Genomic DNA, 26,855 nt, shown 5'->3' with positions numbered 1-26,855 from the left:
AAAAAGAATGGAGAGAGATATATCTTACTAGAATCTACATTTATTCACTCAGTGGCTGGAAAAATCAAAAGGAAAAATGAGGAACTTGTCGGTGAAAATAATATCAGTTTACAAACACGCAATCACCTCAGGATTGCTTATCTGTGCTCATCAGACATGATCTATGTGTGAGCTAGGATACTGTGAACACTTTTAAACTATCTTAACATCGGTGTTCAAACACTGCCTGAATGAGCCAGCCCACATAGTTTTGGCAGTGGCAGTACAAAAAGATTACACACTGTTGACAGAATGCTCCTTAATGTAAACATTGGCTCCTAAGGCTGCACAGCAAGCTCCAGAGTTTAAGCTCACAATATAAAGAGCTGTGGTGCTGACGCAGGTGTGATGGCAACTGTAAGTGACGCTGAGGAAGAAACCAGATGCAAGAACCACTGTTCCAGGGGCGTAAGATGCCAGGTATATGTGCCACTCTGCCGCCGCTTTTCCACGGAAAAGGAACTCAGCAAAAAAGAATTTTGAAGGAAGTATTTATAGAATGCTTTTAATTTATAAGAAAAGAATATGAGCACAGGATTTACAGTTTGAAACAATGCCCTAAAGCTGAAAACATTACACTCCTCAGATTATTTAGCTTGGATGGATCTTCCTCTAGTATAAATCTTCTGTGGATGGTTCACACTTGTGCTATACCGAACAAATCTTAAAAGTCATACCTACTGTTTATGTGCCAAAAGTAATGCTGAACATATCTGCATCATCTCACTATCAAGCTAACCAGACAGCCTGTCATGTACTGAATTGATAGTGATATGACAAACTGTAATTTGAAATAATAATAAAAAAGATAGTGGCAATTGAAAATTATGACCAAAACCAATGAAAAAAAGCAATCAAGCATGAAACAAAAATCGCAATCAATTCAATACTATGATAAAATTCTTCCTAGAAAAATGGCAGAATTCCAGTTATTTACAAGTACACTTGAACAATGCAAGATTTGTAACATCATTAGAATCCTCAGCAAACCTCTTTACATACTAATTTTAGTTCTGAGTATCAAATTTTTATAACCCCTTACCTATTAATTAGCACCAAGTCCCTAGGTACATGAAGAAATGAAAGTTTAAGGAAAGGGATATAATTTCATCTTCAGAACAAAGAACTAGAATTTCTGGATCCTTCCAAGGCCACCCCGAAAATCCTTAAGCCCCACTATGCCCTGCAGAACCACTCGTTTAAATAACATTTTCAGTGCAAGATAAAATCTACCTCTCTTCCCACCTAAACCTCTACCCCACCCCTCAAGGATAAGATTTCAAAATCATGATGTAAATGGAAAATAACCATTGGAACTACATTAGAAATGTACATAAGGCATTATACTTAAAATACCTTACACATTGCTTTGCAGTTTACAAAACTTTTATATGTGTTATTTCATTGATATAATCCATCATGAAAAGACTAAACCTTCATTTAATTAGTTATTTTTTATTTTCAGTTGAAGTTTAGTTGACATACATTATGTTTGCTTCAGGTGTACAACATAGTGACCTGACAATCAAATACATTGTGAAATGATCACCATGGTAAGTCCAATAACCACCTGTCACCATAAAAAATTACTGTAACATTATCGACTTCGTTCCTTATGCTATATGTTATACCCCCATGACTCGTTTACTTCATAACTAGAAGTTTTCACCACTTAAGTCTTCCTTACCTATTTCACTCAATTTCCCTCTGGCAACCAACAGTTTTGCTCTCTGTAAGTCTGTTTCTGTTTTGTTTTTAAAATTCCACATATAAGTGAGATCATATGGTACTTGTCTTTGATTGACTTATTTCACTTAGTGAAATTATCTCTGTTTTTAAAGATGAGAAACCCAATGTCAGAAAGTTAAGTGACTTGCTCAAGGTCAAGTTAGACATTCAGTTAAGTGGCAGAGGACTTCCTGTTCTTATGTCTAGGTCTCCGTACCTTCCAGCTACCACAGGCCAAGTCTAGAAATCTAATAATGCAAAAAGGCTTTGCAAAACTGAGAAGAACTAGAAGAATCTTTTTATGCAGAGTGCTAATCATTCACTGATGCACCAGTGAAATACCTATGACCAGGCCCTGCCTGAGCAAGCGCACCTTCCCATGGGCCGTGAGGAGCTTGAAAAGAGGGCCAGGTGATTTTACCATGCAGCACACTGAGAACTTCTGAGCCACACTAGAAAATGCAAATGGCAGCAGTGTATCACAACATGTTTTCCACTATCAATTCAGTTTTACTTTTTTCCTTTCCTATGAATTAATCATCACTCCTTAATTAGACGTAGACGCGTAGCGTTATAAAGCTCAAGTGCTGACTTGAAAAAAGAGCACAGCATGAGCTGTAAAGGTGAGTGACTCTGCATAAGACAGACTACACGGAAATACGTTCTGTTTTTTTATAGTTCTATTCTAGTCAATATTTAGAAAATTCAATTTGAAAGTACAGCCTTCAGTTTGTGCTATGAAGAACATTTAAAAATCATTATCTTCAACTGGAAAGGATGGAAAAAAATCGAACAATACTGCATTTAAACAATATTACATTAAAGTAGTCATCTGAGGAAGAGGAAGCTTTACTATGTACTAAACACAATAAAAATATCAGTACAAGTAATTAATGGACAAATTAGATGGCAATTAGCACTGAAAATCATTTTTTAAAAAAATACTGGCTGTTGGACCAATCTTACCTTTTGTAGACTTGTTGGATTCAACTGAGTTTTGTCGATTATTTTTATTGCAACCTAGAAAAAAAATAAATTAATAAATATTTAAGGATTTTAAGAATCTGGTGTGAAAGTTGCTCATTCATGTCCAACTCTTTGTGACTCCATGAACTATACAGTCCATGGAATTCTCCAAGCCAGAATACTGGAGTGGGTAGCCTTTCCGTTCTCCAGGTGATCTTCCCAACCCAGGGATCGAATCCAGGTCTCCTGCACTGCAGGCAGATTGTTCACCAGCTGAGCCACCAGGGAAGCCCAAGGATTTGGGAATCATAGATTAATTGGTAACAGTTTTGTAAACACCCAGACATGAGACATTGTTAACAAACAAGTACTTAAACAAACCTTAAAAACTTAAAACTCAACTAGTTACAATTATTTTACATTTTATAAATATTTTATAATTGACTAGAGGGGCTTCATACAAATATGGCTACAACATTTTACATTTAAATAGACAAGGGGGGAAAAAATCTCCCAGAAACCACACCAAAAGGGGGAGAGATTATATAATGAAAATATTATTCATCATTTTTATCTAATTTGGGATCCAAATCAAATTCCAGCTGAGCTATTTCAAACCCTAAAAGATGATACCATTAAAGTGCTGCACTCAATATGCCAGCACATTTGGAAAACTCAGCAGTGGCCATGGGACTAGAAAAGGTCAGTTTTCATTCCAATCCAAAAGAAAGGCAATGCAAAGAATGTTGAAACTGCCGCACAACTGCACTCATCTCACACGCTAGCAAAGTAATGCTCAAAACTGTCCAAGTGAGGCTTCAACAGTATGTGAACCAAGAACTTTCAGATGTTTAAGCTGGCTTTACAAAAGGCAGAGGAACCAGAGATTAAATTGCCAACATCCGTTGGCTCATAGAAAAAAACAAGAGAATTCCAGAAAAACATCTACTTCTGCTTTACTAACTACACCAAAGCCTTTAACTGTGTGGATCACAACAAGCTGTGGAAAACTCTTGAAGAGATGGAAAAACCAGACCACCTTACCTGCCTCCTAAGGAACCTGTATGCAAGTCAAGAGGCAAGACAATGGAACATGGAACAATAAACTGGTTCAAAACTGGGAAAGGATTATGCCCAGCCTATATACTGTCACCCTGCTTATTTAACTTATATGCAGAGTACACCATGTAAAATGCCGGGATGGCTCAATCACAAGGGGGATCAAGACTGCCAGGAGAAGTATCAACAACCTCAGAAATTCAGATGATACCATTCTAATGTCAGAAAGTGAAGAGGCGCCTCTTGATGAAGATGAAAGAGGAGAGTGAAAAATCTGGCTTAAAACTCAATATTCAAAAAGCTAAGATTATGGCATCACTTCATTGCAAATAGATGGGAAAAGTGAACATGGACAGATTTTCTTTTCCTGGGATCTAAAATCACTGTGGATGATGACTGCAGTCATGAAACTAAAAGACCCCTGCTCCTTGGAAGAAAAGCAATGACAAACCTAGACAGTAATTACAAGGTAGAGACATCACTTTACCAACAAAGGTCCATATAGTCAAAACTGGTTTCTCTGATAGTCATGTAGGGATGTGAGAATTGGAACATAAAGAAGGCTAAGCGCCAAAGAACTGGTGCTTTCGAACTATGGTGCTGGAGAAGACTCTTGAGAGTTCCTTGAACAGCAAAGAGATCAAACCAGTCAATCCTACAGGAAATCAACCCTGAATATTCATTGGAACAACTGATGCTGAAGCTCCAATACTTTGCACACCTGATGCAAAGAGCTGACTCATTTGAAAAGAACCTCATACTGGGAAAGACTGAGGGCAGGACGAGAAGGGGGCGGCAGAGGAAGAGATGGTTAGATGGCACTACCGACTCTATAGACATGAATTGAGCAAACTCCGGGTGACAGTGAAGGACATGGAAGCCTGGCAAGCTGAAGTCCACAGGATCACAAAGAGTTAAGACATGACTTAGCAACTGAACAACAACGGATATCCAAAACTAGGGGCTACAGACAGCGAGAAGCGGGGATGGGGTGATGACAGGGGATGGAAGGGGACGTAAGTGAATAGAGAGGCTGTACCATGAACTAGGGAACATACATAATTAACCCAGCTTCACACCTGAGGTCCAGAACAACAAATGATCTCACCCCAAACTGACAAGGCTGTGTTCCTACCACATGTCCCTCAGAACACAGATTCAAAGATTCTTTGTCAACATTTCTTGCACTTTTTGGTCCCTTTTATATTCTTAAAGATTATGCTGAACCAAATACAGGTTGTATCTATCAATATTTGGGCTTCCTCGCTGGCTCAGCAGTAAAGAATCCACCTGCAATGCAGGAGCTGCAGGAGATGTGTGTTCGATCCCTGGATCAGGAAGATTCCCTGGAGAAAGAATTGGCAATCCTCTCCAGTATTCCTGCTTGGGAAATTCCATGGACAGAGGAGCCTGGTGGGCTACAGTCCATGGGGTAGCAAAGAGTCGGACACAACTTAGCGACTAAACAACATCAACAGCAAGAAGACATATACTGTATACTTGCACTTATATGAGGTTCCTAGAATATTCAAAAGCATAGAGATAGAAAGCAGAATGTTGGATGCCAGGGGCTGGGGAGAAGAGTCTGGAATGGCGAATTTAATGGATATAGTTTCAGTTTTACAAGATGAAGAGTTCAGGAGATAAATGGTGGTGATGGCTGCACAACATTATGGATGTATTTAATACGACTGAAATACACATTTTAAAATAGTTAATACATTTTATACTATGTGCATGTTATCACAATAAAAAACTGAAAAAGTCCACTGCATGTTAATATAAATAACATTTTAATAAAATTCTCACATGACCTCCTGTAGTCAGTCAATTATTAAATCACATGTCACACCACTTCTGGAAAATTCTACTTTACACTTGTGGAAAAGAATGAAAGAAGCAAATAATGTCTTAATGGTTACCCAAACAGTTTTGATTTTGCAGACTCCCATTAAAAGGATCTCAGAACACATACAGGGGTCCACATTGCTACTTCAAAAACCCTGTATTACTCATATTAATGCTTTTTTAAAAAACTGCTTAACGTGGTTTAAAGCCTTCATCTGCCCATATATTTGATTACTTCCTAGGAATCTATTAGCCTCCTAATGAGCTAACGAAAGGCATCCAGTGAGTCTGACCCTGGAGTGGAAGAAACCCACCACCCCTTCACCCCTTGCCTGGGAGGAAAAAAATCAGAATTGATGGAGGAGGGGAGAGTTAATGAGTGTACATGTCTGAAAAAGCAAAGTCGAAATTCTAATTTTGTATTCAGAAAATTTAACTCTTGATGGAAACTAAATACAGCAAAAGGAAATACTGGCTTCTCACGTACGCAAACGATGGCCACCTTGTGTGTGCCTCAGCTGGGTAGAGGACTCCTAGCATAGCCCCAGCACACAACCTGTGCACAGGAAGCAGTCAGTGAGGTTACTGTGGTGACCCAAGGCCCTGAACACTCGCATCAGTAACCGCAGACACATCAGAGACGGAGACAGAGTGAAGAAAGGGGTTTCTGATGTTTTAGCAAACATCAGTGTGGTCTTAAAATTACATTATGTTACAGTCAAGGGACTTCCTCAACAGTCTAGTGGTCCACTGCAGGGGGCATGGTCGGGGTAATAACATCCCACATGCCATGTGGCGTGGCGAAAAAACCCCACAAACTTTACTTTCATAAGTAATTTCACGTGGTATACTTGGATCTGCCCATTCCCAAAGGAACCCCTTTGGTAACACTGTTCTGGCCACAATCCTGCTTTCTTCCTTCTTCTCACACCCAAATCCACATAAATGCTGTCTTTCCAGTTTAGTCTCTATTCTGCTTGGAGGCCCCTTGTTCACTCATTTCTTCTGCCTCTGCTTAGTATCCACCTTCTAGAGATTCCATTCTGATTCTGTTAGTATACATTTTCATTTTCAAGTACTGCTGTTCAAATGGGAGAAGGAAATGGTAACCCACTCCGGTGTTCTTGCCTGGAGAATCTCAGGGACAGAGGAGCCTGGTGGGCTGCCGTCTATGGGGTCGCACAGAGTCAGACACGACTGAAGTGACTTAGCAGCAGCAGCTGTTCAAATAGTATCTAAAGCAAAAACAGTTCAAAATATGTTGCATTCAGCTAAATCTCACTGTGGAAGAGAGGCTTTATCAAAACCAAGTGTCCTCATTTAACACAATGTGTGTATGTGTGGCAATGAAAGCTGAAGGGGAAGCTCCTAATCCCTTCTTCCTTCCAGTTCCCTGCTGGGATGACTCAACCACCAAAATAACCTAGGGCCAGAGCTGGAGCCAGGAGAAGAGCTCCGACCTTCTGAGCTCTGAAAGAGGCAACAGCGGGGCATCACTAGGTGCCTGAGAAAGACGCAGGCCTGGCAGAGCACTCAGCCACGCCCAAGGCTGTAGAGGGTGTGTGTGCACGGGTGTGCTCACAAGTGAGCTCACGCCTGCACAACAAAAGCCATGGGGGTTCACTAGGCAAGGAAACATAAGTGTCCCTGCCACTGTGTAAAGTTCCGGGAAATTCTATTTGTTCCCCGGATGCCTAAAGCAAAGTGGAAAATTACAAAATAGGAATAAAAGAGAGCTCACATGTAAGAAAGGCTTCCGTCAACATTCCTCAAATCAAGAGTCCAACAAACCTGTGGCAAACACCCACTGGAGAAAAATCCTTATCTTCCAGTTCCTGTCAGTTAACTACTGGTCAAAAGAGCCTTATACCCTGATCCTGACGGGTGTTAAAGCATCACAGCCACCAGAACAGCAGGGGAAAAAAAGACTCCCAAGTCCTTTAAAAGGACACAGTAATCCAGAAGAATGGCATATTAGTCAGCTCAGGCTGCCACAGCAAAAAAACCACAGACAGGGTGGCTTAAAGAGCAGAAACGTATTTTCTCACAGTTTGGGAGGCTGGACGCCAGCCCCCAGGGCGCCAGCACAGGCAGCTCCTGTGGCGAGCAGACGCTCGCCTTCTCACTGCGCCCTTACAAGGCGGGAAAAGCAAGCAAGCTCTCTGGTGCCCCTTAGAAGCACACGAGTCCTATCAGATCAGGTGCCTCCCCTTATGACCTAATTCAACCTAATCATTTCCACAAAGGCTCTATCTCCAAATAAGCTTTGACATCTGAATTCCGGGGAACACAATTCAGTCCACAGCAATGGAGAACAAGCCTACCCACTTCAAATTACACCTAACAATACACAGCAGGATGAGTGACTGTCACGAGCACAAGGCAGAGGAACAGAGGCACGCAAGTTAACGAATGCTGTGCGGCTCCATGATTTTAAGAGAACAGACCGAATAACCTGTGGTGTTTTACAAGTCATTATAGTGGTTATCTCGTGGGGAGGAAAGTGAAATGATTAGGAGGAGGTGGAAGGGAGGACTTCTGGGGTTCAAGTCATGGTGTATTTTTGCTCTGGGTCATGGTTTTGCAAATACTTATATTTTTTTCTTGATGTGTGCAAGGAGCCTGGTGGGCTGCCATCTATGGGGTCGCACAGAGTCAGACACGACTGTTAAAAAACTACAGTTCAAAAGTCAATAGTTAATGATGCCTCAAATTGAAAAATAAGAACAAAACCTCAAAAACAATTTAAAAGGCTGAAAGTGATTAGGAAATTGGGGTGGGGCCAGGGAACACTTAAAAAAAAACAAGCACTGATTCTTTAAACTGTGTAATAGATAATTAACTTGAATAAAAATAACTAAAGGGCTTCCCTGATAGCTCAGTTGGTAAAGAATCCACCTGCAATGCCGGAGACCCCCGTTTGATTAAAAAGCTCTTCTGTACCCATAGTGAGTACTCCCAGTTAAAGATGGCGCACTTGTCATGTTCATTCTCTCTTCTCCCATCTGACAGTCCAATCAAACAATAAAGACAAAATGATTTAAAAAAATGGCAAAGAGAATGGGAGAGGCAGCACCAGCAAACAAGAGACCCGAAACAATTTCTGGAAGACAAAAGTCAGAGGGGCACACAGCAGGGCACACACAAGCCGAGGGTATGCTCAAGGAAGGATACAATCCAGGAAACTAGAGAAAACAATTCAACGCTGTGTAAATGAAGGTCCAAGTGAGAGGCCAACGTTCACCCAAGCCACCGTGAAGCTAAGCCAACCAACTCCACACACCGCATGTAAAGAGCTCTCAGTGTGCTTCTGATTCCTCCACTCTTGAAAATGTTTTCAAGACTAAGACACTTGAGTTCAGTTCACTTCAGTCGTTCAGTCGTGTCCAACTCTTTGTGACCCCATTGAACTGCAGCACACCACGCCTCCCTGTCCGTCACCAACTCCCAGAGTTTACTCAAACTCGTCCATGGAGTCGGTGATGCCATCCAATCATCTCATCCTCTGTCGTCCCCTTCTCCTTCTGCCTTCAATCTTTCCTAATATTCCTTCCCATGTATCTGCTGTCACAAAAAAACATAACAATTAAGCCTCCTATTTCAAAAACAGACAGCTGATTCACATTATCCATGGTAACTCCAGTCTATAAACTCACTGTGAACACTGAATCAGGGGATACTGAGCCACTGTTTCTCGAAGAGGTTCCTTTGAGCCCCTAGTCATAACATTTTTATCAACTGACCAATACACAACCGTGTTTTATGTTTCTGCTTAAGGACATCTCATTCACTATATGTTATTGATTTATTAACACTGACTAGCACTATCTATGGAGAAGGAAATGGCAACCCACTCCAGTGTCCTTGCCTAGAGAATCCCAGGGACGGGGGAGCCTCATCAGCTGCCATCTATGGGGTCGCACAGAGTCGGACACGACTGAAGCAATTTAGCAGCAGCAGCAGCACTATCTAACTCATGCCTGAATGGAGCTTATCTAACAAATATATTTTCTCTATAAGGCACTCATAGCCTTTGCCTTTAGAAACACTGGCTGGTTACCTCAGCCCTACAGTTGGGGGTCATTTTAAGTAGCAAAATCACCATCAAAATGCACAAAAAATGTGGAAAATATGGATTAAATAACCACACAACAGGCACTTGTTAATAGTATGAAAGCTGAAAGAAGGCCAAGAAGGCCTTGTCGGACCTCAGCAGAGGAAACACACATAAAGCAATTCCAGCTTTGCACTGCTCTATGCATGGCCAAAAAAGACTGCAAGCGCACCGCTGGCATTGACGTGGGGATCGCAGACAGATTTTGGAGAGTATGTAAATCTGCAAATATGAAATTTGTGAATAATGAGATTGACTAGTGGGTCTATTCTGAAGATGGACAGTGGTGATGGTTGCAAACAGTATAAATGCACTTAATGCCACTGAGCTGCTTGCTTAAAAATGGCCAAAATGGTAAACTTTATGCCATGTTCATTTTACCACAATAAAAAAGTGTCACAATTATGTAATTAAGTGCTTTTTAATTTGTAGGAACTAGGTTTATGTCAAGTTTGTTTCTTTCTCTGCACATTAACTGTAAATATTCCACAATAAACCACAATCATCTGTATGCTTTTTCAGTTCAGCCGTTCATTGGTGTCAGACTCTTTGCGACCCCATGAATAGCAGCATGCCAGGCCTCCCTGTCCATCACCAACTCCCGGAGTTCACTCAAACTCATGTCCATCGAGTTGGTGATGCCATCCAGCCACCTTATCCTCTGTTGTCCCCTTCTCCTCCTGCCCCCAATCTCTCCCAGCATCAGGGTCTTTTCCAATGAGTCAACTCTTCACATGAGGTGGCCAAAGTACTGGAGCTTCAGCCTCAGGATCAGTCCTTCCCATGAATACCCAGGACTGGTCTCCTTTAGGATGGACTGGCTGGATCTCCTTGCAGTCCAAGGGACTCTCAAGAGTCTTCTCCAACACCACAGTTCAAAAGCATTAATTCTTTGGCGCTCAGCTTTCTTCACAGTCCAACTCTCACATCCATACATGACCACTGGAATAACCATAGCCTTGACTAGACGGACCTTTGTTGGCAAAGTAATGTCTCTGCTTTTCAATACGCTATCTAGGTTGGTCATAACTTTCCTTCCAAGGAGTAAGTGTCTTTTAATTTCATGGCTGCAATCACCATCTGCAGTGATTTTGGAGCCCCCAAAATTAAGTCTGACACTGTTTCCACTGTTTCCCCAACTATTTCCCATGAAGTGATGGGATCGGATGCCATGATCTTCGTTTTCTGAATGTTGAGCTTTAAGCCAACTTTTTCACTCTCCTCTTTCACTTTCATCAAGAGACTTTTTAGTTCCTCTTCACTTTCTGCCGTAAGGGTGGTGTCATCTGCATATCTGAGGTTATTGATATTTCTCCCGGCAATCTTGATTCCAGCTTGTGCGTCTTCCAGCCCAGCGTTTCTCATGATGTACTCTGCATATAAGTTAAATAAACAGGGTGACAATAAACAGCCTTGACGTACTCCTTTTCCTACTGGGAACCAGTCTGTTGTTCCATGTCCAGTTCTAACTGTTGCTTCCTGACCCGCATGCAGGTTTCTCAAGAGGCAGGTCAAGTGGTCTTTTTACTTATATGTTATTAGACTACTAACGCTATCTTTTACCATTCTGCTTGCTTACTTCCAAATCTGCTACTATTATTTCCAAAAAAAGCCAACTGTTCAAAATATTATTTTTGCGTGTCAACAGTTGTTTTAAAGAAACATTCTATTAATCACTGCCCCAATCCCAGCAATGACTACGTATTGAGTTTTAACAGAGCAGCAAAAGGCAATACCCAGAACCACCTGAGAGAGATAATGAGGTCTTCCTTTCTTTGTTCACTACTTATCTGAGTGGGGCCAGATTTTCTTCACAGACTTCAACCATAACCACATACCAAAATTGTCTGAATGCAGAGCAGACTTAAAATACAGCTACCTTCTATTAAATGAGATACTAAAGTGAATTGCAAAAAATTAAAACAATGTCATTCTTATTTGTAATTTGTTTTGGAAAATTAGTCATTTTTCATAAAAATATGTTATTTTTATTAACAAGTAAAAGGTTTATTATTTTTAATAAATTAATATATATTTTAAGTTTGTTAGTGCTAACTTCTAAAACAGTAAACAGCAACAGATGTAACTCATATAAACAAAAACCTGTTTTGAGTCCTCAATTTAAAAAGTTTAATGGAACTGTGAGATTAAAAAAATTTGAAAACTACTGTTCAAATCAACGAAACTGCATATAACCACTGAAACCTACAATTTATGATTATGCAGCATCGGGGAAAACTTAAGGATAAAATTCTGAAGGGAAAAAACCATCATACAAAATCAGGGCCAAAAGTATGTTGAAAAAATATATAGGATATGATATACCAAAATAGTGGTATTCTGAATATTTTGACTGTGGGAATTTTTTTCCTTTCTGGTCTCCAAACTTTCCGTAAAGCTGTTAACACAGTCTTGACACACACAAAAAGTTGTAAACTAAAATCTCAAGAAGTTTAGCACATTCAAGGATGAAAAGCTGAGGTTTTATCATTCTTACAACCAACAACAAATACTAATTGAGTACTCAGAGGCCGAGGACCAATGAGGTTCAAGCCTGAAACCTTTTTTCCTCTCGCTCCTCTCTGGCTTCTTCTCTAGTGTAGGAGAGAGGGCACAGACTGACAGTAAACGCACGCAATCACAAAAGCGCAGTAACAAGCCGAGAAGACCACAGTGGGAAATACATGCCAGAAACTTTCTGAAGGCGAGAGGGTGGAGGAACACTGTAACCAGAAACAATGTGGTTCCCACCATGGCTTGGAAAGGGCTCCAGACCCGGAGGTTCCAGGTGGCAGGAGCTGCTGGGCTAATTCCAAAGTCAAAAGTCTGCATAAAGAACGCTGCTGCTCCTCAGCCAACCAATGACCACCGATTTCAGAAGTTAGAGAAGCTCTGGACTCCGAGTCAACAAGCCAGGAGAGGGCAGGAGTGAGGCATGGAGAGGGAAAGGGGAGGATTAAGTGTCAGACTGCCACTAAGGAGGGGTGGGACCATGGAGCCTCCCAAGCAGAACAGAGGATTCTTAATCCAGAGAACAGAAGGGTCCCAGCGACAAGATGGCAGAGATCCTGGATCCTCCAATAAAAGCACTGGACAACTCCCAAAAGAAAGTGGTCAAACATATTCTATGCATGCAAACCCAGCTTCCGATCAGCTTCTTAGGGTTCCACCTAAGACAGACAACCAAGACTTACCAGATCCCAGATGAAGTCTCTAAGAGAGACACCAACAATGAATCCCAGCGAAAAGAGAAACAACGTAGGGAACAAGAACAACAAAAAGAATCATGCTTTTTACTATCCTCAGGGAGTTAACAGAAGAGACAGCACTGATATCAGGACTGGACTAGAAAGGCAAATAATCAGAGAACGAGAACGAACTAGGGGGAGGAGGGCACCCACAGGAGCGCACACACATTTAAGAGAAACACTGGAAGATACAGACATCTCCCAGAAAGCAAAACAGAAAGAGAAAACAAAACAAAAACATCAAGCTTCCTGAGAACTCATCGGTGGTCCAGTGGTCAGGCCTCAGCACTTTCACTGCCAGGGCCCAGGTTCAATCCCTGGTCACAGAACCAAGATCCTACAAGCCGGTTGGCACAATAAAACTCATATACATCAAGGCCCTTTTCAAGGCTTCCAATCTCTGATTAAATAGAACTCCAAGGAATTCCCTGGTAGTCCAGTGGTTAGGAATCCACACTTTCACTGCAGGGGGGCGCTGGTTCAATCCCTGGTCAGGGAACTAAAGACCCCATGGACTGCAGTACGCCAGGCTCCCCTGTTCTTCACTATCTCCCAGACTTGCTCAAATTCATGTCCATTGAGTCGGCAATGCCATCCAACCATCTCATTCTCTGTAGTCCCCTTCTCCTCCTGTCTTCAATCTTTTCCCAGCATCAGGGTCTTTTCTAATAAGTCAGCTCTTTGCATCAGGTATGCGGCCAAAGTATTGGAACTTCAGCATCAGTCTTTCCAAAGAATATTCAGGACTGATTTCCTTTAGTATTGACTGGTTTGATGTCTCTTAACATACCATATAATAACTCTTTATCTTCTACTGACTGAATGAATTAAGTCTCTGAATTACCAAAATCGCCTCCTGGAGCACTCTGGGTTTTCTTTAGAGGTCTTAGTACCTCAATAGGAAAGACACATCACATTCCCATAAAAGGGCAAGAGAATGCTGATGGAAAAACTTTCGTTTTCAATGGGCTGACAAGAGAACAGTACCAAGTGATAAAAATACAATGACTATAGATTTTAGGTTTCTTTTGATCTATTAGGAATATTATAATAAACCTGTAATAAAATATATACTATAATAAACCTATAATAAAATCAACTGTCTAAAAAAACTTCAGTGTTTTACCATATGACCCAGCAATCCCACTCCTGGATTAATTATCCTAAAGAAATTAAAATTTATGCTCACATAAAGACCTGTACAGGGACTTCTTTGGTGGGCCACTGGTTAAGACTCTACCACATTCCCAATGCAGGGTGCAGATTCAACCCCTGGTGGGGAACTAAGATCCCTTATGCCACATGGTATGGCCCCCCCACCAAAAAAAAAGTGGAATGAAATAAAAACTCATCTGATAGAGTAAATGGCACGAAGATGAATGACATTCTTAAGAAATAAGAATCATCATCAGGGGACTTTACCCTATTTCAAAAAATAAAAATGTACAATCAAAAGCTGCAGTATTAAAAACACCATGACTGGGTATAAAACTAAATAAGTTAAATCAGAGAAACCAAAGGGAATTTAACAATCGGGAGAAAGAACCAATTTTCCGGTGATCCTGGGAAAGCAGTAATGCACCTGGGGGGAAAAGTTCTCTACACCGCATACTAATCCTCCAAAATACACAGTAAGTCAATTAAACATTCAAATGCCAGTCACAGCAGTATTTAAAGAAAAAAAGCAGAATCATTTTTACAGTCTGGGAAAAAAGTAAACTGTTCTCACCAAGACATGAAACCCAGATAGATCAGACTGATGTCTAAAAACACATAAAAGGTTTAAATCACTAAGAGTAAAAGAGAAAAGAAACACAGATAAGGGATATACAACAGGAAGCTTATTTTAAAAAGAAAATATAAATGACACAAATATATGAAAATATCATCAATCTAAGTAGCTATCAAAAAAGCAACCTTTTTTAAAAAAATATCATTTTTTGGTTTATCCGACAGACAAAAAATTATCTATAGTGTTAGCAAGGGTGTAGAAAAACAGGCACTCTCATTCATTTTGGTAGGCTAATAAAATAGTACAACATTCTCTCAAAACCAATTTAGCAGTACCTAGTACTCTTGCCTGGAAAATCCCATGGACGGAGGAGCCTGGTAGGCTGCAGTCCATGGGGTCGCGAAGAGTCAGATACGACTAAGTGACTTCACTTTCACTTTTCACTTTCATGCATTGGAGAAGGAAATGGCACCCTCTCCAGTGTTGTTGCCTGGAGAATCCCAGGGACGAGGGAGCCTCGTGGGAGGCTGTCTATGGGGTCGCACAGAGTCGGACACAACTGAAGCGACGCAGCAGCATTACAGTATTAAAATGCAGAAACATCACTTTGCTAACAAAAGGTCCATATAGTTAAAGCTATGACCTTTTCAGTAGTCATGTACAGATATAAGAGCTGGACCATAAAGGCCGCGCGCCAAAGAATTGATGCTTTTGAACTGTGGTGCTGGAGAAGACTCTTGAGAGTCCCTTGGACTGTAAGGAGATCAAATCAATCACTCCTAAAGGAAATCAACCCTGAATATTCATTGGAAGGACCGACGGTGATGGTGAAGCTTCAATACTTTCGCCACTTGATGCCAAGAGCTGACTCACTGGAAAAGACCCTGATGCTGGCAAAGACTGAAGGCAAAAGGAGAAGGGGTGGCAGAGGATGAGATGGTTAGACAGCATCACTAATTCAATGGCATGAATTTGAGCAAACTCTGTGAGTTAGTGGAGGACAGAGAAGCCTGGTGTGCTACACTCTGTGGGGTCGCGAAGAGTCAGACACAACTTATCACCTGAACAGCAACAAACTACAGTCTCACATTCCCTCTGAACCAGGACTTCCAGACATCTAGGAATTCATCCTACAGAAACACTCTTAATAAAGGACAGAAAGTTATGTTTAAGGACATTCAGCGCAGATGTTTGCAAAAACAGAGTATGTCAGATCTAGAAGCACTAAAATTCAGATGTGATAAATGCGTGATAGAGTACTTGCTAAGAAAAACTACCATTATGTCCTTTCTTGTTAAAATAAACAAAAATTACTGTGCATATAAAAAAACTGTGGTAATGTATACCAAACTGCTCAAAGTGATCCTCTAAGAGAGAAAATTTAAGGAATTTTATTTTCTACATAATGAATTTCTATAATGTTTATATTTTACATGATTCTGGGTAAGACCTACAATAGGGGGGAAAAAGTAAACTCAATTTTTTCAGACCTCAAAAAAAAAAAAGTGTTTTAAGTTAGCCACTATCTAGTCAAATTCAAGCATTTCTGGAGAGAACACACTAGATGTAAACATGGCAAGTCTCACTCCAGCACACGTAAGTTATGTAAAAGGGGAGAGGGTCTGTCTGTCTTACTCCTCTTTTAACCCACCATCTCCCATCTGTATAAGGAAACTGGCCAAGTAACCACCTGAAACTGGTTGGGGGAAATAAACTGAGAGGTTCTGTTCCTTATTTCAAAAAGTTTGGATCTCGGGCAGCAAAGAAACCTCACTAACTCAGGCTATTTACTGATTCCAAAAGCAGTCCCAGCATCTCTATGGAGTCTTAACCAGGGAACTGCCACTAAAATTGAGATGAAACATGAAAAGGCAAATTTTTAGTTACAGTCTTTACTTAAGACTCCAGTCAGAATAGACCAATGATGCACAACCTTCTTCAGGTCCGAGAACACAGAGGAAGTTACCCAGGGTGGGTCCCGCTCCAGCAGGCCCTTGCATAGTGGACCGCAGGCCTCAGCACATTTTAACACTGCCTTGGCACACATCTCAGGAGGCTCCACTACATGGGAATCATTTCTTTACAGTTTCCTTCAAAAGTAACATTAAATTCACTCAATAAATATTTATCAAGTACAGGGGAGAACGGATACATGGATATGTATGGCTGAGTCCCTTCGCTGTTCACCTGAAACTATCACAACACTATGTTAATCAGCTATATCTGAATACAAAATAAAGTTTTTTTTTAAATTTACTAAGTACTTAATAAGGCTTCCCTGGTGGCTCAGTGGTAAAGAATCCATCTGTCAATGCAGGTGATGCAGGTTCGATCCCTGGTCTGGGAAGATTCCCTGGAGAAGGAAAAAGCAATCCACTCCAGAAAATCTACTACCTGGAAAATCCCATGGACAGAGGAGCCTGGGCGTTACAGTCCACGGAGTCGAAAAAGAGTCAGACACAACTTATCGACTAAACAACGAGTATCTGCTATGTGCCAAATATGGTTAAGTGCTGATGTCTTCCCTATAGATTAGAGGGGAAAGACAGATAAATAAGCAATTTGTAATATAATTGTAATTATAATAGTAAAACATATTATTTATATAACTGTAATGGTAAAAATGCTATCTAGGGAAAAAGTATCGTGATTTTTAACATGAGTGCCATGCCTGGGGAAAGGGAGCCTGTCAATCACTACTTTCCCCAAGAAGTGACTCCAACACAAATGGATGAAGTGTATTTTAGGCAAGAAATAGCAGGTACAAAGATCCAAATCCGAGAAACTATGTAAAAAAAAAAAAAAAGGCAGAACAGGGACTTTCCTGGTGGTCCAGTGGTTAAGAATTCACTGTTCAATGTAGAGGTCACAAGTTTGATCCCTGGTTGGGAAACCAAGACCCCACATGCCACAGAGCGACTCAGCCTGTGTGCCACAACTAGAGAAAAGCCTGCACACCAGCAAATGGCCCGTGTGTCCCAACGAAGACCCAGCACAGCCAAAAGCCAAACACACCAGAGCAGTTCTGTGCTGCACAAAAAGAATGGGAGGAGGGAGTTAATTAAGGAGCAGTTTTAATGGAAGTGTTTTTGATAAACATGGAATGTGGTTAAGCAGAAAGCAAATACGACAAAAATTAGGAAAGTATGTGCCTTTTTCCATAATAACCTATCAAACATAAGCTATGAGATAAATGTTTGGGGAGATGAAGAAGCTTCTTGAGGATAAATCTATAAAAACAGTCAACACTTGATTTTTGCAAGTACCATGAGCTTGTAATGAAGTTAAACATTTTTACTGTGGTGGTACACGTTTACCACTGAAAAAGAACGCTACCTCTTTATAAAGGCAAAGGTCATTCAAACACTCAATATGTAGTCTTTACAACAGGTAAAGAAATGAGAAAGTAAAAGAACTCCCAGGATAATTAATATATAAGTTTCCTATTCTTAAAAAATGTTTAATTAGCTTACAGAAAGTCCAAATATATACATTGTGTTCCTCTTTCTCTCACATGGAAATAAACAGAAAAGCGTTTTAACAGAAATCAAGCATAATTTGTTACTTACCTCTCTGCCTGTAAGGATGTGTCTTGCCAACTTCACTTTTGCAAAATTCCCCTTGCCGATAGTTTTTAACAGCCTGTAGTTTCCAATGTGAGGTTGTTCATCTGCACAGGAAGCTATAGAGTTTCTACACCGTGCTCCAGAGCGCCCAGAGCGAGAGGTTACTTCCTGCCGCCCATCTCCATGTGACGTGTGCTACAATCAAACAGACAACAAAGGATAGGAAATGAGGAACCCACAGCAGTTGACAGGGTTTAAGAGTCTCTAGTTGAAGAAACAAAACATCACTGCTTTAATTTTAATCCCAATACATATGGCACTTTATGGGGACTTGCCCATGTGATATAAACTCATGAGGAAAATAAAATACTGAGAAGAGAAATACCAGTCTTGAACTTCAACTGGGTGTTCAGATAGATGAGATTATTTTCTGTATGTGGCTATACTATAAAATGGGAGTTCAAAGAAGACTGCCTTACAGTCATAAAGAACCTAACTTTCCCACATGCTATTAAATATACCAGCACATATTATACTTAACACACCTTCTGATATAGGTTGAACAGGTAACATCACCATTCACCAGATGAGGATACCTTGAGATTTATTCACCACCATATCACTAGTGAGAAATCCAAAGAGAATATGGATTCCCAACTTCTTTCTAAACTATGCCGCTAACAGTGATGTTTTAAGACAATGTGTGCCAGACTCCAAAGCCCTTGATAAATATTTGTTGAACAGATGAATACAGTACTCAACATACTCCAAAAAGGTAAAACAAATTATAAACGCCTCTAACCACATTAAATAGAAAGGTGCTCGAGTTACACATGCCTGGCGTGGACAGCTCTGCATACATGAGCCGCCAGCTGCCCAGCGCTCCCTCTCTCCCCACCGGCGCCCAAAGGCTGCCACACCCCACTGCCTGCCTCGAATGAGCACTAACTGCTTCCTCTCCTCTCAGGACACTGTCAAGCACCTCCATCCCTTTCTCCTCTCTAAGTTTTTGTCCAGGAAAACGTCCCTTGTTTCTCACGTTCTCTCTCTAACTGTAGGTAAAAACAAGCTTGATTCTAGGTGATAAACGTAAGAAACTACAGTTTGTAACACATTCTTATCAAGGAAAAATGAAAAAAAAAACTAGTGTTTTACAGTGAAAGCTTAAGAATTTGTGCCACCAATCTCTGAATTCCTCAAAAGATATCCTTTTCAGAATGTCCACGTTAATTTCCATCTACATTTTCATATTCCTCTAAGTAAATCTCTGTCGCTCCTGTACCAAGTTTTGAAATAGGTTTCTTCATTTTAAGTTAAAAAGATTTTTAAAAACTGGTTACAAATCTAAACAACTTTATTCCTGTAGCAAAAAGACTCTAATTTTCAGATGAGAATTTTGGGAAAACAGCCCATTACAAACGAGGAATAGCAAGGAAAGATAAGGCCTTCAACCAAAGAAGTAGTGGGAAACAATAGAATGGGAAAGACTAGAGATCTCTTCAAGAAAACTGGAGATATCAAGGGAACATTTCATGCAAGGATGGACACAATAAAGGAGAGACTGGCAAGGACCTAATGGAAGCAGGAGACTTAGAAGAGGTGGCGAGAATACACAGAAGTGTACAAAAAAGGTCTTAATGACCAGGATAACCATGATGGTGTGATCACTCACCTAGAGCCAGACATCCTGGAGTGTGAAGTTAAATGGGCCTTAGGGAGCATTACGACAAACAAAGCTAGAGGAGGTGATGGAATTCTAGCTGAGCTACTGAAAGATCCTCAAAGATGATGCTGTTAAAGTGCTGCACTCAATACGTTGGCAAATTTGAAAAACGCAGCAGTGGCCACAGGGCTGGAAAAGGTCAGTTTTCATTCCAATCCCAAAGAAGGGCAATGCCAAAGAATGTACATTGTGTACAACTGCACTCATCTCACACGCTAGCAAGGTAATGCTCAAAACCCTTCAAGCTAGGCTTCAACAGTACGTAAAACGAGAACTTCCAGGTGTACAAGCTGGATTTAGAAAAGGCAGAGGAACCAGAGATCAAATGCCAGCTCTGCTGGATCACAGAAAAAGCAAGAGAATCCCAGAAAAACACCTATTATGCTTCAGTGACTAGGCTAAAGCTTCTGACTGTGTGGATCACAATAAACTGTGGAAAATTCTCAGAGCTGGGAATATTAGACTACCTTACCTGCCTCCTGAGAAAGCTATCTGTATGCAGATCAAGAAGCAACAGCTATTTAAAACCTTACACAGAACAACTGCCTGGTTCAAAACTGGGAAAGGAATACGACAAGGAGTATGTCAAGGCTATATATTGTCACCTGCTTCTTTAACTTATATGCAGAATACATCATGCGAAATGCCAGGCTGGATGAATCACAAGTTGGAATCAAGACTGTAGGGAGAAACCACCACCACCTCAGATATGCAGATGCTATCACTCTAATGGCAGAAAGAGAAGAGGAACTAAAGAGCCTCTTTATGAGGGTGAAAGAGCAATGAAAAAGCTGGTTTAAAACTCAACATTCAAAAAACAAAGATCACAGCATCCAGTCACTTCATGGCAAATAGAAGGGGAAAAAGTGGAAGCAGTAACAGATTTTCTTTCCTGGGCTCCAAAAATCACTGCAGATGGTGACTGCAGCCATGAAATTAAAAGACGTCTGCTTCTTGGAAGGAAAGCTATGACAAATCTAGACACCATATTAAAAGGCAGAGACATCACTTTGCTGACAAAGGTCCATCTAGTCAAAGCTATGGGGCTGGGCTGTTTTAGAAGGAAATCAACCCTGAATATTCACTGGAAGGACTGGATGCTAAAGCTCCAATGCTTTGGCCACCTGATGCGAAGAGCCAGCTCATTGGTAAAAAAAAGACCCTGATTCTGGGAAAGACTGACAGCAGGAGAAGAAGGGGGCAGGAGAGGATGAGATGGTTGGATGGCATCACCAATTCAATGGACGTGAGTTTAAAGAAAACTCTGGGAGAGAGTGAAGGTCAGGAAAGCCTGGCATGCTGCAGTCCGAACAGCAACAAAGTACGGTTTTAAAATAATTTTGGTAAACGTGTTTGATTTATGGTTATTTCCAAACTATACATAAGTTTCATAAAAACAAGGACAGTAATTTACTATTCCTTGTATCTTAGAACAGTAGTTGACATATGTAACAGGTACTTAATAAACACTGGAAAGTGAAAAGTGTTAGTTGCTCAGTCATGCCCAACTCTTTGTGACTTCATGGAAAGCAGCCCACCAGGCTCCTCTGTCCATGGGATTTTCCAGGCAAGGATACTAGACAGGTTTGCCATCTCCTTCTCCAGGGTATCTTCCTGATCCAGGGATCAAACCTGGGTCTCCTGCACTGCAGGCAGATTCTTTAGGAACTGAGCCACAGGGAAGCCCTAATAAATATTGGAATGACAAAATAAATGATATCAAAACACTAATCACCATAGCATTCAGATGGTTAAATTACAAGAAATTTTTATCTCCCAAACTTCTTTCTTCTATTCAAATATTTATTGAATGATAATGTATAATCAACTTTATATAATTATGAGCTGGGCACTGTTCTGAGTGTCAGAAACGAGCAGTACATAAAACAAAGTCCCTGTAACCATGAGGTGTATGGCTAGCGGTTTTACTATTTATGCAATGAAAACAGTTATTAAACTACTATTCAAAATTTTGGTTATAAAAGCTTTTTAAATGCAAACATACACTTTTTTTTAAACATACACTTTTAATTTATATGTTCATAAATTCAACCCTTCATGTATTATTTAGTTTATAGAAAATTAATTTTCTGGAGTGTGGCACAGTTAAGTAGACAAAATATTAACTTTTGCACAAATCAACCGTCTTCTACTACATGTAAAATAGAAATATTAGAAGAACCTTAAAATTCATAGGCATGAAGTTTATACCTTTGCTTACTCTACAATCTATTTATAATAAAAAAGTAACTCCTGAGACCTCTCAGGCAGTCCAGTGGTGAAGACACTGTGCTTCCACGGCAGGGGGCCCAGACCATCCCTGCTCAGAGAACTAAGATCACACATGCTGCGTGAAACAAAGCCAAAACATAAAAAAAAACAAAACAAAACACGAACAACCACCCCCCAAACTAACTCCTTAGCACTGCATCCACTAGTAGGTGCCCTATAAGAGAAAAGAGATTTCTGTCTGTTGTTCATCATCAGATATTCCCAGAAACTGTAACAGTGCCCACTACGGACTGCTGCTACACGAACATTAAATGAAGTCAAGGTCCTCTCTGATCTAAGCCATTACTCCTCGGCCACTACATCACCACTATTCTCTAGCGTGATCATCCCTCTGTCTGAGTGCCCTTTCTTCCATTCAAACCTAAGGACATCCTACTCTTTCCAGTATGCTTGAGTCATTTGTCCCCATCTTCCCTGACTCTTCCTGCATCCCAGCAGAACTGCTTTTTCTTTGGACTCCCAACGTACTTTGCTTGTATCTGTCTCTATCTTGCTACTCTGTTATAGACACTTATCCACATTACTCAGACTTCCTAGAGAAACTCACTCAACTTGAGGTTCCACACAGTCATTTGCCCAAGTTTGGCCAATGCCAATGAGATATGAGTGAAAGTGAATATGTAATTTTCATGCTTAAGTATTTATTGACAGTGCTTGACTCAAGCCCTGTGTTCTTCTGTTCTCCTGAATTTAGAATCCTGTCCGAAGAGTGAGGATCATAGGACCAAACGGCCTGGAAATGGCAATCAGGCTTCATGGAGTCAATGTTAAGCCACTAAGATTCTGGTCATGTATGTTGCCACAGCATAACCTAGCCTACATAATACACCCTCAGGCAAATAAACAGTAATACAAACCCCAAAAGAAACCTGTATTTTCCCACAAGAGTATAAACTCATATAACAGATTGAAATAGCTGATGTTTGCTAAATTCCTATTGAGTTAAACTCAGAATATTTAGTTTGATAAACTCCTTAAATTTTATTTTTATTTATTTATTTGTGTTTGTTTTTTTTTAGCCAATTGCAAAATCCAAAATTTATTAAAATAATTTATACAACAACAAAGATAAAAAGAATGCCAACTGGCTTTTGTGCGTCTACAACAAAGATTTCGAATTAACATCAACACCTACTGAAATAGACTAACAAATCTCCAATGGCCTTAATTGATACTGGGGATCAAATTTTAGTTATTTTCTATGATTTAGGGGGTATCTTTTTTAAACTCCTTAAATTTTAAAATCTAAGGATTTTAACTAAAAAATTCTCTCAGAACAGAAGCAAATTAAACTGCATTTTGATTCTACTTGGCTTCCATCCTCCCCATGCATCCATCAGTAGCCCCAAAGAAGAAATAATTTCCTAGCGTTTTAGCAAATAAATTCTTGTACTATTAGCCAATTTATCCATAAATTTTTTTCTCCCTAAGGTGACAACAAAAAGTGACATTAATAGTAGCCACTTTTTGTGGAAGCACTAAAAACCCAACGGGCACTCAAAGCTGTTTAATTTAATCTTTATTAAAGAGTAAAAGAGCCCAGATCTTTCTCTCAGAGAATTAAGCTGAACCACTTTATCCACCAAGAAAACTAGAACATGGGCAGTGCTACTAAAAATTATGCAGAATTAAGGCAAAGAGATAAGTATTAACAAATTCATAAAGTGTTCACTATCAAACTAAAGTTTCTGTTTAATGCAAAATATTTAAGCTGCTAGGTAATGTTGTTAAGGAGTGGAGCAATACTGTAGGTATCTCCTCAACATCCATGCCTGCCGTCTTATCTAACAGAAGCCAGATGTGACTCTGGGGAGGAAACATGGCCAGTGAAATTCTTGTTTCCCCAAACTTCCCTGTAGCTGGAGGTAGTACATGGCTTCGTTCTGGTCAGTTCTCATTAGTGAAAGTCTACTGGGTGGTCCTGGAAACTCTGTTTCTCATAAAGGCAGACAGGTACACTAACTAATACGGCCTCTTCCTCCCTTCTGCTGCCTTGAATGCAACCACAAGAGCTACAGCTCTGTAAGTTACCCTGTAGCTGCAGGTCTCAAACATGAGAGAAAAGACAAAAATATTTTTAAAAACCACCAACTCCAACAATATTGAATTGCTGAACCAAAACTAGAGGCTGTCTAGTTGTTTTGTGAGACAAATAAACCCTTATTTGGTTAAGCCACGGTATAAGTGAGTTAGTTTTAGCCAAAGCACTAATAAATTGTCCCAGTGCCGTATCAATACTGAAGAAAGCAGCAATAAAAAGAGTGCATGAGGAATGCACTCCGTTTCGCTATGCATATTAGTTCTTTAAAAACGTGTCTGCATGTAGAAGAGCTCTAGAAACCACAGGGAGACATCGCCTCACACCAATCAGAGCGGCCATCATCAAAAGCCCCAATGTTCACTGCAGCACAGAAGCCACTTAAATGTCCATCAACGAAACAGATATATAAAACGGAATAGTGTGTGTGTGTTCAGTCGCTCAATCTGTCTGACTCTTTGCAACCCCATGGACTGTAGCCCGCCAGGCTCCTCTATCCATGGAATTTTCTAAGCAGGAATACTGAAGTGGTTACTACTAAAAGTCTAGAAAGTTTATTATCTTAGTGACTTAAAAAAAAAAAACTTGAATGAGGTTTAAAACTTTTAATCCAATTCTGAGAATATAAAGAAATACTATGTTGTTAAAAAGAAACAAAACAGGAAATTAACATGATACCATATTAACTAAAGTACAGATTTTGTTCAAATTTCACAAAAGTTTATGCTACTGTCCAGCATTTGTTTTCACGCCTTATGCAAGACTCCCCGTTGTACTTAACCACATCAAGCAGTTTCAGCTGCATGAAACAAATTCTGCTAAATTATCTTCTCATTTTTATTGTTACAAATATTTCCTAATTTTCCTTGTTATGGCTTCTTAGATACACCCATCATTTAAAAGAGGACACTTAATTTAAAAAAAAAAAAGGGGGGGGTAACCAACAAGGACTTACTGTGCACCACAGGGAACTCTACTCAATGTGATGGCAGCTCAGATGGGAGAGGAGTTTGGGGGGGGAATGGATACATGTATATTAACGGCTGAGTCCCTTGGCTGTCCACCTGAAACTATCACAACGTTGTTATCAGCTATACACCAATATAAAATACAAAGGAAAAAAAATACTGGAGCAGGTTGCCATTTCCTACCCTATGGAACCCAGGCACCAAACCTGTGTCTCCTGCGTCTCCTGCATTGGCAGGTTGGTTCTTTATCACCACGCCAACTGGGAAGCCCCATAACGCAGTATTACTCAGCCATAAAAAAAAAAAAAAAGAATGAAACAATGCCATATGCAGCAGCATGGATGGACCTAGAGACTGTCATACTGAGTCAAGTAGGTCAATGACAAGTATCAGGTGTTATCACCTGTATGTGGAATCTTAAAAAAATGGTAAAAATGAACCTATTTACCAAAAAGAAATACACATGTAGAAAACAAACCTATGGTTACCAGAGGGAGAAGGCGGGTGGGAGACAAACGAGGAGACCGGGAGTGACATACACACACAACCAGCAAGAACCAGCCTAGCACAGGAAACGATTCAAAACTCTGTAAGCATCCACATGGGAACGAAATCTAAAACAGAGCGCGTGCGCGTACGGCTGACTCGCTCTGCTGCACAGTAGAAACTAGCACAACACTGTAAACGACTGCATCCAGTGAAGGAGACCTAGAGGGAGAAAGAGCCGCAGAACATGAACTGCTGTGCTTATGACGACACAAATGAGAATATACCTTAGACACAGGCACACTGAAAAAAATGGTTTTAACTATATGATTTTTTAAACTGTATGATTCCAGGTTTGCCCTTGGATCTACCTGCTAAAGCACCAACCTGAAATTTGAGAGGCCTACTTAAGAAATCAGGTTTAAATGTCTACAGCAACTTTATGCTGTATCTGAATTCTTCCTGAACAGAGCTTGGCCTCCTATAAAATGTGTGCCCACACATCCTTTCTAATCCTTCAAATAACATGCCACCTCGTTAACTCATGGGCAGGATTTTCAAAGGTGGGGTTGGGGGGGGGGGAATTTACAAAAGCGGGGGCGGGGGGGGGTCTACAAAGCCAAACTATGACAGTAAAAAGCTGTTTCTCAAGTATTTTGTACTTCAGAGATACTCACAAAGTCAAAATTTACTTTTGAAAACAACTGAGCAGTTACTTCATTCACTGAAGGAAGCAGATCTGTTAGGATTAATCACTTGTGCTTTAAAAAATTTAGCAAACTGGGAACAGAATGGAACTTTCTCAATCTGACAAAAATCATAAACCAAAAATCCTTCAACAAATATTACACTAAACAAAGAAACTTTCTTTTTATTTTTCGGCTGCACTGGGTCTTCACTGCTGCGTGTGGGCTTTCTCTGACTGCAGAGAGCTGGGGCTACCCTCCAGCTGTGGAGCATGAGCTTCTCATTGCAGCGGCTTCTCTTGTTGCGGAGCAGACTCTACGGCATGACAGCTCAGCAGTTGCAGCACATGGGCTTAGCTGCC

The 26,855-nt window shown here is 40.4% G+C and overlaps 1 protein-coding gene across 13 annotated transcripts in view; it reads right to left on the bottom strand.

Annotated features, from left to right (window-relative positions):
- Positions 1-26,855, bottom strand: part of MARK3 (microtubule affinity regulating kinase 3) — a 111,669-nt gene that overhangs the window by 65,890 nt on the left and 18,924 nt on the right. For all 13 annotated transcript variants that reach the window (XM_005695427.3, XM_005695429.3, XM_005695430.2 and 10 more), the window contains exons 2-3: positions 18,304-18,495; positions 2,734-2,787 (exon numbers count right to left, since the gene is read on the bottom strand). In XM_005695427.3, the coding sequence (XP_005695484.2) occupies positions 2,734-2,787; positions 18,304-18,495 (246 nt within the window). The remainder of the gene's footprint in view (positions 1-2,733; positions 2,788-18,303; positions 18,496-26,855) is intronic.

This window comes from Capra hircus, chromosome 21 (assembly GCF_001704415.2).
Source record: "Capra hircus breed San Clemente chromosome 21, ASM170441v1, whole genome shotgun sequence".
Classification (NCBI taxonomy): domain Eukaryota; kingdom Metazoa; phylum Chordata; class Mammalia; order Artiodactyla; family Bovidae; genus Capra; species Capra hircus.
This window is presented reverse-complemented; position numbering and strand designations above follow the sequence as displayed.